Source organism: Onychostoma macrolepis, chromosome 22 (genome assembly GCF_012432095.1).
Source record: "Onychostoma macrolepis isolate SWU-2019 chromosome 22, ASM1243209v1, whole genome shotgun sequence".
NCBI lineage: Eukaryota > Metazoa > Chordata > Actinopteri > Cypriniformes > Cyprinidae > Onychostoma > Onychostoma macrolepis.
This window is the reverse complement of record NC_081176.1, coordinates 10,973,988-10,986,294: the sequence shown is the minus strand read 5'-3', so window position 1 is coordinate 10,986,294 and position 12,307 is coordinate 10,973,988. Positions and strand designations below refer to the sequence as shown.

The window sequence follows — 12,307 nt, the reverse complement described above, 5'->3', positions numbered from 1 at the left end:
GAGTACGTAACAAAAAAAAAAAAAAGTGGTTAATCTATTTTGTTATTTGCAGCAGGATGTAATCTGCTCCATTGTTGGACAATCAAATGGTCTTTTTCTCTTGTTTTGTATATTTAGCTTGAACGTTTTTGCTCTTTTTGATGTGGGATGAGAAGTTGGTGCTTGAGATATGGAATTTGGCTTAGTCTCGATTACATTACTTCCTACTTTGGAAGTATATAATCATTGTCCTGAAAGGGCTTTAACTTCCATAGCAGACATCTTTAATAAGAGCTTCTCTAAAGAGGTGTTGGGGAAATTACAATTAAATGCCATAGACAGACAAGGAGTCCAATTTGAAGTTCAATAAAACATTAAAAATTAAACAAACAATTCACAAAATCTTTATTTAAAAAAAATAAAATAAAAAAAATCACCAAAATTACACACCAATTTCCTTTATGAGGGTCATTTCAAGGGTACAACAGAAACAAAAGCTTATGAGATCCATCATTTATGTAGCTAATTGTTATTTATTTTGTTTAGGTTAATTATGTTTACTGCCATGTATTTATACGAATATCTCACTGAAAATGAACATTTTCTTAATATTTCCTCAGAACTGTTTCGAACTGTTTTGACTTGTAAACAGTGCTTGATCTGTGCATATTTCTCTCCTGATTCAGACAAGATGACATTTCACTGGAGAAAATAACATTATGCATAGAGGACTAGAAATAGTTTTATGTCAAAACATCTTGTTTCTTGCAAACACAGCATTCACCTTCACAACATGTTAATCGATGGACTGTACTGGATTACACATGTATCATTGTGATGTTTTTATCAGCTGATTGGACTGCAGAGAATCCAGTGGTGGAATTTTCATTTTTGGGTGAACCAGATCAGTTTAAATGCCATTCTGTGCAGATATGATAAAATAAATGGCTAATGAATGAAAATGAATCTGTATCTTTTGGGGATTACACAAGCGACCTTCAGCAAACATATCTGGAACTGATTCTTCTGCTCAACTGATGTTGGTCTAATTTTACTCTACGGGTTGGATGGTGATGTCTAGTCTCTAGCATCCTGTTCAGCTCACTTCTTGTAGATGTGAAGTCATAAACCAGAAAAGCAACAGCAGCCACGCTTACCAGAGCAGAAACAACCAAACGTATCACAGTTTCAGTAAAACCACAACAGTGGACGTGGTCTGAAAAAAAAGAAAGAAAAACACTATGTTAGAATAATGCATTTAACTCTCTTTCAAACAGACTCATAGGTGCTGGTTTTATGGGTTGGTATTATTAGGAACTCAGGCATTCACTAAGAAGGAAGAACATCCATAAGCTTTACTGTGTGTTTGTATTTGCATACACATTTTATTTGCTTAGCCAAATGACATTAGCTAGAATTGTTCACTGTAAGCAATTCTAGACTGGGAGAGCAGACTGCCCCCACACATCTGCTCTCCCAGAAACCCGTGTGATTATGTGATTCTTTCTCCAAGATCTTTTTTTACTTTGAGCACTAATGTTTTTGTTTGTTTGTTTTTTGAGCAACATTTGGCACCACGCCCCCACACGGCCCTCAGGCACCTGCTTCATTGTTCTGTTGCTCATCTGCGGTCTGTTCTTTGTTCCAGTGAAAAGCAAAAAAAAAAAGCAAATGCATTTCACCCTCGTGCACAAACTGCAGGTCATTCTTTCTCTATGAATGCATGAGCTGATAAAATGTACATCTTGGATGCATTGTAATTGGCTTTAGATAAATATATCTGCCAATGCATAGATGTAATTTAAATGAAAATGTTACCATTTTAATTGCCTTATGTGGTTGATCGTTTAATACCCATCAACAGTAACATGAAGCAACACCTATGTTTGGTCACAAATGCATGATTGTGGTTTCCGTTCTAACTTCAGTCAGGCCACTATATATGAACTAAAACTGGATTACAGAGTTAAATCTTTTAAATCTTTACATAAACTAATATGACACTGACCGAACACATTTAACAGAGTTCTCACCTATATTACGAGTGACATACCTGAACTTGGCTGAGAGAGTTCAGTAATGTTTACATCCTCACTCTGGTTGATGGTTACGTTATTCACTGCACAGCTGGATGTCAAAAAATTTGAGCTTGATGATCTTTCTGGTGGTGAAATGTTACTGTGACATTACTCTCATCACACACACAGCTCTGATCTTTGTTTATAACAGATCCATATTATACTGAAGCCATTAATACAATAAAATGTGCATTTAATAAATATTGAAAAGAACAGAAAATAAACATTTTAAAATAATATGATGATAAAGAAATAACTCAAACAAATAATAGACGTGCTAAATTACACTGTTATTGTCTACTCACCATTGACCATAACATTGAAACTCATGTAGCTGGTCTCACTGCTGATAATTGCTAGTTTATAAAGTCCAGAGTCTGTGGTTCTGGTGTTGGTGATGATCAGAGATCCGGTCTGATCCAGCTTTAATCTGCCTCTGAATCTCCCATCAGCATCATATGTTGAGTTGGTTTGCGTGAGTCTATTAATTTCAGCTATTCGAGTGCTTCCAAACATCCACTGTATTAGCAGATATTTCTGTAGTTCATTTACATCAGTGTGAAGAGTGAACGAATCTCCCTCCATCACTGATACTGATTTCATTTGATCTGTCACATCTAGAGAGATAGAGAGAGAAACGGAAACATATTTAGTAAAAGACCAAAAAAAAAAAAAAGTGTGTTAATGACCAAACTATCAGTTATATAGTGGTGTGTATTATGCAGACATGTTCCTATATGAATGAATTGCAGTGCGATCTTATTAGAGACTAATAAGAATACAAGTTCTGGAATTCAGTCCCATGTCATTTTTCTCCAGCACTCACTTTCATGAAAATAGAAGTGAAACAATAAACAATCATGTGTGGATCAGATTGATTTAAAACAAAATAACGAACTTTGTTTTAGAATACCTTCCACTTTTTTTAATGATATATAAACGGTTTATGCGAATTGTAGCTGCAATGCGTTTATTCTAAAAATCAAAAATAGCCTACAACTTACCAACAAGACGCCACAAACTCACAAAAAACAAAATAAAAGCGTGAACCATATTCCTTGGCCGTTTGTCAACCACTAGTAAATGTCTGAGAAAGGAAGAATAGTAAAAAAAAAAAAAAAAAAAAAACATCACTTCTACCGAGGGTCGCTAGTAGGCGTTCCCACTGCTGGTTGAGTTGTTGACATTATGGCCTAAATAGGTTCTTACCACTTAAAATAAATGGTGGAGGTGGAATATTATATACAACTGCAAAAGATAATATAATTGTAAGACTCATTGCAATAAATAAATAAAATAAATAATTATTAATAATAATAAATTATGAAAGTGTAATAGGCTATATTAAATGCGTTTAACAAATCATCAAAAACATATAAAGTGTCTGTATAATATGTGCTTTTTAATTACAGGAACTTGAATTTAAGGATGGGCGAATGAAGCCTCGTGAAGCGCTGACTCCTGACTCTACCGAGAAAAGATTCAAAGCTTTGAGAGTGTCGAAAACAGTGCCACCTGGTGGTTACTAAAAAATTAAATAAATTTAAAAAAAGCACCCACAAGCCTGTAATACAGTTTTTGCCTATTACTTACACACTTTTTGCAGAATTTGGCTCATTATGTCAAAACTCTACACACAAGCCAATCAGACATAGCACTTGGAGATTAACAACTCACATCTATGCCAAAATGAAACACTGCAATCAAAACTTAACACTCCTTTCTAAAAATGAAATTCTTGCAACAAAACCATACACACAAGCACCAGTTGAATTACTCTTTCATATCACCAGCAACACACTGATGGGCTTTACATAAAACACTGCAGTCTTTGTGTTTCTATTTTTATTTTCATTTTCTCAGACTCATTCTTCTGTAAAACTCAAAAGTAGAATTTATGCAGTAATCAAACAAACATTCTTACAGAAATAAAGAAAAATATAATCACAAATCATCAAATTTAGCAACAAGACAAAAGTAAAAAAACAAAACAATTACTGGATAAATTGGTATGGGGGACATATTTGTTTTGTGTGTGTGGTGGGGGGCTGGGGGCTTATGGATCCCACCTTCTATTCGGATCTGGCCACAAGACCTCGTCAACATCACAGGCGATGTCCTCGCGGGCTAGGCATCGGGGGAAATATCGCCTTGTGTGCCGAATCCACCCTTGGATTGATCCCACCTCAATGTCTCCGCGTGCCTCTTCCATTGCTTGCAGAAGAGTCAAGCGGGCGTGTGGTTGCCGATCATATACTTTCCACCGCCACGCAGAAAAGAATTCCTCGATTGCATTTAGAAAGAGGCTGTAAGGGGGCAGGTATAAAAGTGTGAAATGGTTATGGTTGTTGAACCAATCTCGGACCAGAGCAGCCCGGTGGAAACTAACATTATCCCAGATGACAACAACCTGAGCTGCTGTGGTCTGTCCTGCACAACTGCATGTAGTGCATCTAGAAATGCAATGATCTGTCCTGTATTGTAGGGACCTAGAGTGGTGATGCAGGACTCCTTGGACACTAATTGCAGCACACAAGGTGATATTTCCCCCACGCTGCCCAGGGACATTTACAACAGCCCTTTGTCCAACTACGTTATGGCCCCGATGCCTGGTTTTGGCCAGATTGAAGCCTGCCTCATCCACATAGATGAACTCATGGCATCAAAATCCAGAACTGTCTGTAACAGAAAATATTGAATAGTGTTACTGAAAACACATACAGTAACTATGTCTATATTTTCACACAAGTAGGGGCTGGGTTGGGTCAGTATAAACAAAAACTACAAGCTACAGGCAAGGCAGGTGGCAGCATAAACCCTCATTCCCACATCACAATATATAGTCTGTAAAGTAAAGTGACACATACCTGCACATAATCATGGCGCAGATCCTTGACCCTGACACTGTTGTGACCCTGTACAGCTGCTTCATTCTGAAGTTATGTTTCTGTAGGATGCGACTTAGTGTAGAAATGCTGACCCTGTTGATATTTTTGAATACATTTCTATTTGCAATTATACGTTGTTGCAACTCACAAAGTCAGTTTGCATTATTTTCTTGCATATTTCAATGATGGCAAGCTCATGTTGTTGAGTGAAGAGCTGTTCCCTTCCACCTTGAGGAGGTCGTCCAACCATTCTGTAGAAAATGCCACCACAAGATGTCATTGGTTAGGTTCTTTTTCACATACTGTACTTTCAAACTGTACACAGTACTGTAACATCACAATGGTATTCCTTTACATATACTTCACAGCACTACCCATTTTTGTATAGTACAGTTACAGTTTTTCTCGATTGCTAACACACAATTCATGAAACAATTCACCATTTTCTCACAACTATAAACACAATCTCAAAATTACACACCAACTTGTGCAAACTTCAAACTTCCAGGTCAAAATCAAATAGTTTAGTCAAAAACATGTTCTCTTTTGTCAGACTCAAACTTTGGCCTCAGATGATACACAAACCTGTCAAATACTCAGACTACGTTCCTGTCTAGAGAACACTAGTGAGATCAATTCAAAACACGGTTACAAAAACATCATTTTGGGAAACAGGAATCATTTTGCTAGTCAATGACTGTTACAGTATACGGCATAAATAGAGGGGTGCAGATACAATAAAATTCAGAAATAAACTTTAAGAAAAGTTTACTTTCATTACACTTCTGTAAAGAGATTTTATAGTAGATGAAAAGCACTAGAAGAGAAAAGTTCAAAGACCAAACAACTGAATATACAGTAAACACACACTGGAATATACGGTCAGTTACTGTAAATAAATAAATAAATTCATTCAGCATCCTCAGTTGCATTACAGTATTGGTAGTATCCTTATTTGTTATCGCAGTTTCTTAGTCTTCGGAAAAAAGACTTCTCTGCCTCCCCTAGACAGACAACTCTCAGTTCTGCAAAAATAGAGTAAATTTAAGGACTACTTGGCTACAAATCAATTCAACAGTAATGAGTTTGAGGGTGTACAACATGTGCTACAATATGTACTGTACATAGAATAATGAAAGTTTTCTCATCTGAAGTACTGCTGCTATGTACTGTAATTATATTGTATGTGTCAGTAGTACTGAAACCTTGTAGATGAGCCTGTAGGCCAACTTCCCTCATGGTCAGTCCATGCAGAAGAACATGGTCAACTATAGTGCTTTGCATTTCATCAGGAACAAATGACCTTTGACCTCATCCCCTTCGTTTTTTCCTCTTTGTCTCCCACTACCATGATTCATTTTCCAAAACACATAATCACCTGTGCGCTTGTTCTTATCATCCTGAGATTCTGACCTGTGTGTCATCAGTTTTGCTACTGAATGTTCACACATGGATAAATGTGAATAATTATGTGTAGGCCTATACAATTAAACAACTACATTTTTCCATAAAAAATTATTATACAGAACTGAATTGCAAGTGCTATAAAATAGTATGAACAGCTAATGCAGGCATCCTTAAATCTGGCCCACTCCTGCAGAATTTAGTAAAAAACGATGGGTCCAGATAGTATCACGTTAGGCTACTTGCACAAATAAAAGCCAAACTCTCTCTCTCTCTCTGTGTGTGTATTCTTGTTTATGGTACATTGTGGGAACCAGTAATAGTAAAACCTGGAATTTTTGACATTGTGGGGACCAGCCTGTGGTCCCCATGAGAAAAAAAAAAAAAACTAAATTATGTTTATCTGAAAGTGTAACAATGCAAACATGTTTCTAAGGGGTTTAGGATTGGGTTAGGGGATAGTAGTAGTAGTATATTTTTATATAATGCCATGTCAGCATCATAGGCTATTTGCAAAAACAAGTAAAACAATGAAAACCAGCAAACAAACAAACAAGTTATATTACACAATATTTTTTTACATTAAAAACTAAAAACTAAAAACTAAAACTTTTTCTGGCAAAATTATACTAAATAACTCTTTAACCGTCTGGTGTTGTTCAGTCATTTTAGACCGGAAAAAAAAATGTTTCAAATTTTTACAAATTAAATTTGTATTTAAATTTAAGAATGAAATCATTTACCTGTTGAGAGTGTGTTGACAGTCTGTGTAGTTGTATCACTGAACTCCAGAAAATCAGTAATGAGGTGCTTTGACAGTTACAGATTTTGAAAAAAAAAGGGGCGGGAACAAAGAACACTAAACTCTAATACAAAGAACCATTTCAGCATAAAAGGGTTCTTCAGAATGCCATGGTTCTAAATAAAACCATTACTGCATGTAAAGAACCTTTAAAGAACCATCTTTTTTTAGATTGTACCACACTCCTTTGCAGCTGCATCAGCTTGCTCATTTCCTGAAAGCCCAATATGACCTGGAACCCAGCAAAAAATAATACTATAGAATTGATTCTGTAGATGGTCCACTTTGGTTACAATACAATCTATCAAAGGATGATCAGTTTTTAAAGAGTCCATTACTTAAAGGCATGATTTAGAGTCTGTACAAATTATAGAACCCTTTTGTTGTGCATTTTCAATATATTCCAAAGCTAATAGCAAAGCATGTGCTTCAGCTGTGAAAAATGCTCTTTTGAAATACGGATTCCATAATATTGCTGCCCAGTCACCATTGCTGCAGTTACACCATTTTCCACCTTCAAACCATCTGTAAATATAGGTGAATGTAAAGGAAATTGACTTCTTACGTCCAAATACTGTATACATTAGAAGTCACTCCTTCCTTCTGATGACCTAAATCCATATTGATAATAGGCTTCTTTAATTTCAAAGGATGTAAAAACGTGAAGTGTGTTTGATTTAAAATGGCCAAGTTCATATTTAAATTCTCTAAATGTGGTTTAACATGAACACCAAAAGGTCTGGTTTGCGCTCATACAAATTAATATATTGGGGGTTAAAGACAGCAGAATAAGCTGGGTTATTTTTATTTGCTTTTAGTTTGACAACATACTGGAGTGATAGCTTCAACTGTCTGTTTTGAAGTGAAGGTTCACTGGCTTCAATGTACAAACTCTGCATTAGTGAAGTTCTGAATGATCCCAAAGCAAGGTATAATCCTTAATGATGCACTGTATCAAGTATTTCCTGGCAGAATCATAAATTACACTCCCATAGTCCAAACGGGACTATGGGAGTGTAACAGTACTTAACTCCATAAAGTCGCAAAAGAACAGTATAGTCTGCTCCCCATTTCGTTTTGGCCAACACTTTGGGTAACCGTTAGGGGATAGAAAGTGGCATTTGGTCAGTATAAAAACAATAGAAGACTATGGAAAGTCCCCACAAGTCACAGAAACCGTGTGTGTCTGTGTCAATAGGCCTACCCATTAAACTGGCATTCAATGCCATATGAATATAAATGTGATAGATGCATATACATATGTACATAATGTACTCTTGAACTGCATATGGTATCTCCTTTGAAGGCATATCTATCCATCCATCCATCCATCTTTAAGAACTGAACAGTCATTGTACAGTGAGGACTGCAATAACACATAAACATTATGTAACCCAGCAAATCAGGGAGGGATAATAACTGGCCACAAACTGTGGTGAAAGCTTTAGCGCTTGTACAAGCAGTTTTATTACAATTCACAGATACCAATCTTAACAAAAGAATGAATATCCAAAACACTAATACCGACCTCATTCCAAAAAAAAAGAAAAAAAAGAAAAATGAAACATTAACAACAAACCACACGGGCACCAACCGGGCAGGACTAGAAGTGTGAAAGTGTACAACCATTAATTGAAATGCAAACCCCAATAAAGCACAGCAGTCAAGAGAAAATACAAATCACCAGAACCACAGAAGAACCCACCACCTCACCAGTGCCAGTCACCCATGGAGGAGACCCTGCAGCTGCCATGGAATCAGGGCAGAAGACAGCTAAAGAAAAGATGGCAATCACAATAATACACTGTATACAAAAAGAGCACGGGTAGGTATGTTTATATATATAGATAGAGGTGTTGGTCATATAATTAGAATATTATCAAAAAGTTGATTTCACTAATTCCATGCAAAAAGTGAAACTTGTATATTATATTCATTCATTACACACAGACTGATGTATTTCAAATGTTTATTTCTTTTAATTTTGATGATTATAACTGACAACTAAGGAAAATCCCAAATTCAGTATCTCAGAAAATTAGAATATTACTTAAGACCAATACAAAGAAAGGATTTTTAGAAATCTTGGCCAACTGAAAAGTATGAACATGAAAAGTATGAGCATGTACAGCACTCAATACTTAGTTGGGGCTCCTTTTGCCTGAATTACTGCAGCAATGCGGCGTGGCATGGAGTCGATCAGTCTGTGGCACTGCTCAGGTGTTATGAGAGCCCAGGTTGCTCTGATAGTGGCCTTCAGCTCTTCTGCATTGTTGGGTCTGGCATATCGCATCTTCCTCTTCACAATACCCCATAGATTTTCTATGGGGTTAAGGTCAGGCGAGTTTGCTGGCCAATTAAGAACAGGGATACCATGGTCCTTAAACCAGATACTGGTTGCTTTTTGGCACTGTGTGCAGGTGCCTAAATGAAATCTGCATCTCCATAAAGTTGGTCAGCAGCAGGAAGCATGAAGTGCTCTAAAACTTCTTGGTATACGGCTGCGTTGACCTTGGACCTCAGAAAACACAGTGGACCAACACCAGCAGATGACATGGCACCCCAAACCATCACTGACTGTGGAAACTTTACACTGGACCTCAAGCAACGTGGACTGTGTGCCTCTCCTCTCTTCCTCCAGACTCTGGGACCCTGATTTCCAAAGGAAATGCTAAATTTACTTGCATCAGAGAACATAACTTTGGACCACTCAGCAGCAGTCCAGTCCTTTTTGTCTTTAGCCCAGGCGAGACGCTTCTGACGCTGTCTGTTGTTCAAGAGTGGCTTGACACAAGGAATGCGGCAGCTGAAACCCATGTCTTACATACGTCTGTGCGTAGTGGTTCTTGAAGCACTGACTCCAGCTGCAGTCCACTCTTTGTGAATCTCCCCCACATTTTTGAATGGCTTTTGTTTCACAATCCTCTCCAGGGTGTGGTTATCCCTATTGCTTGTACACTTTTTTCTACCACATCTTTTCCTTCCCTTCGCCTCTCTATTAATGTGCTTGGACACAGAGCTCTGTGAACAGCCAGCCTCTTTTGCAATGACCTTTTGTGTCTTGCCCTCCTTGTGCAACGTGTCAATGGCCATCTTTTGGACAACTGTCAAGTCAGCAGTCTTCCCCATGATTGTGTAGCCTACAGAACTAGACTGAGAGACCATTTAAAGGCTTTTGCAGGTGTTTTGAGTTAATTAGCTGATTAGAGTGTGGCACCAGGTGTCTTCAATATTAGGTTAGGTTACTTTATTCATACCCGCAGGTAAATTTGTCTTGCAGTAAAGTGACAATGACAACCATCCATAACACAAATTCAAAACACATTTAAGACCATAACACAACAAATAACAAAATACAATACATGATAAATAATATAAATACTCCAAGACTCCCCCATCCTACAGCTTATTTAACACAGTTAAAACAGCGGGAACAAAGCTGTTTTTATGTCTCTTTGTTTTACACCTTGGAATTAAAAACCTCCGTCCAGAAGGAAGAAGCTGAAACTCACTATGCAAAGGGTGGGAGTCATCATTTAAAATAGAAGTAGCCATTCGTTGCAACTGTCTGGTGTGTTGCTACAGTGTGTTGTTACTGTTAGCTTGCTTGTTGATCAGCTTGTTGTGTGCAGTGTGAATTTTGGTTTTGAGTTGATAAGTTGTTGTCAGTCTCATTCCCTTTTTGTATATTTTGTAAAGTATTGTAAATACGCTTTTCCACACTTGGAAGTTGTAGGGGGTGAGTGCCATTTTCTTTTGTAAATATTGTTTTCTCCTGTTTTTCATTAGATAGGAAGTTAGGGTAATGTATTGTATTTTTATTTAGTTTTTTTTTTTATTGTTAGGGAATTTAGTATTTTTCTGTTAGGAGCTACCTTGGTGTTTGTTTGTTGTTTTGGCCTTTGCTCACCCCTGAAGTTGAGCTTTCACTTGTGGTTCTGTAAATAAATGTATAAAGGATCTTTGATTGTCGATTCTAGTTTATGTTGCGGCCTTACCCTAGACCGGGTCTGGTATACAACGAAGTTGGATCCAACTGTGACTCACCCACCAATCGACTCGACCATTTAACTATCTGGTTTAGAGAATTTCTTGCTTTTAAAGATGTTTTTACCCAAACCATACGACCAAAGAAAAGGACAAAACTGATTCAATAAAAGCATGATAAAACATGATTATTAACGTTCGGTCAATATTAAATTGTGATAATTTCCTCAAGCAATACAAGCACTGGTGACCTTTTTTTACACACAGCTGCACAATTAGCTTCGAAATTCAATTTATCATCAATAATAGTACCATGGTATTTATAAGATTGCAAGTAATCAATAGTCTGGCCTTTGATTAAAGTAGCTTTGTTCATGCGAGTCTTCCTTCTAAAATCAATGAGCATATCTTTAGTCTTTGATATATTAAGCTGAAGGTAGGATTTCTCACACCAGTGAACAAAGTCATCAACAACTGGGCCGTGGCTGATCTCATCCTCCTGAAGCAGACTAACAATAACCGAATCATCTGCATATTTTATGATGGTTCTATTGTCATAGCTGCTCTGACACATATTTGTGTAAAGAATAAATAATAAAGGTGACAAGACACACCCTTGAGGTGACCCAGTAGAAGAGCTTTTTCGGTCAGATAAAGTACCATTTACCCTCACTCTCTGTGTCCTATTTGTTAGAAAGTCAAGAATCCAACCTACCAGGTTATTACTTAACTCAAACTGTTCTAAAAGCCTTCTGGTTAAATTGTGGGGTTTAATTGTGTTAAAAGCCGAAGAAAAATCTATGAATAAAAGTCTAGCATGTGTCCCATTCCCATCCAAATGTCTAAAAAGCAAGTTAAGCAATGTGACTGTAGCATCTTCCACTCCTCTATGAGGCCTATATGCAAATTGCATGGGATCCAGAACATATTCAGTCTGCCTCAAGATCTCAGACCTGACCAATTTCTCAAAAATCTTCATTAAAACTGAGGTCAGAGCGACCGGCCTAAAATCATTAATAATTTTTGGCTGACTACATTTTGGAACTGGGACAACCACTGCATCTTTCCAGAGATTGGGTACATGTTGTGTCTGTAGTGACTTATTATAAATATCATGAAATACAAGACTTAGGTCTTTTGCACATGATTTAAGTAACCGACCACAAATA

General features: G+C 37.1%; 1 protein-coding gene across 1 annotated transcript; it reads right to left on the bottom strand.

The window, feature by feature from the left end:
- Positions 1–11: 11 nt before the first annotated feature.
- On the bottom strand, positions 12–3,156 carry zmp:0000000652 (Immunoglobulin domain-containing protein). Its single transcript, XM_058760689.1, has 4 exons — positions 3,062–3,156; positions 2,363–2,674; positions 2,033–2,140; positions 12–1,195 (listed from the first exon to the last, which is right to left on the bottom strand). Exons 1-4 carry the CDS (start codon positions 3,108–3,110, stop codon positions 978–980), a joined length of 687 nt encoding a protein of 228 aa, XP_058616672.1. The 5' UTR covers positions 3,111–3,156; the 3' UTR covers positions 12–977.
- Between the last annotated feature and the right edge of the window lie 9,151 nt (positions 3,157–12,307).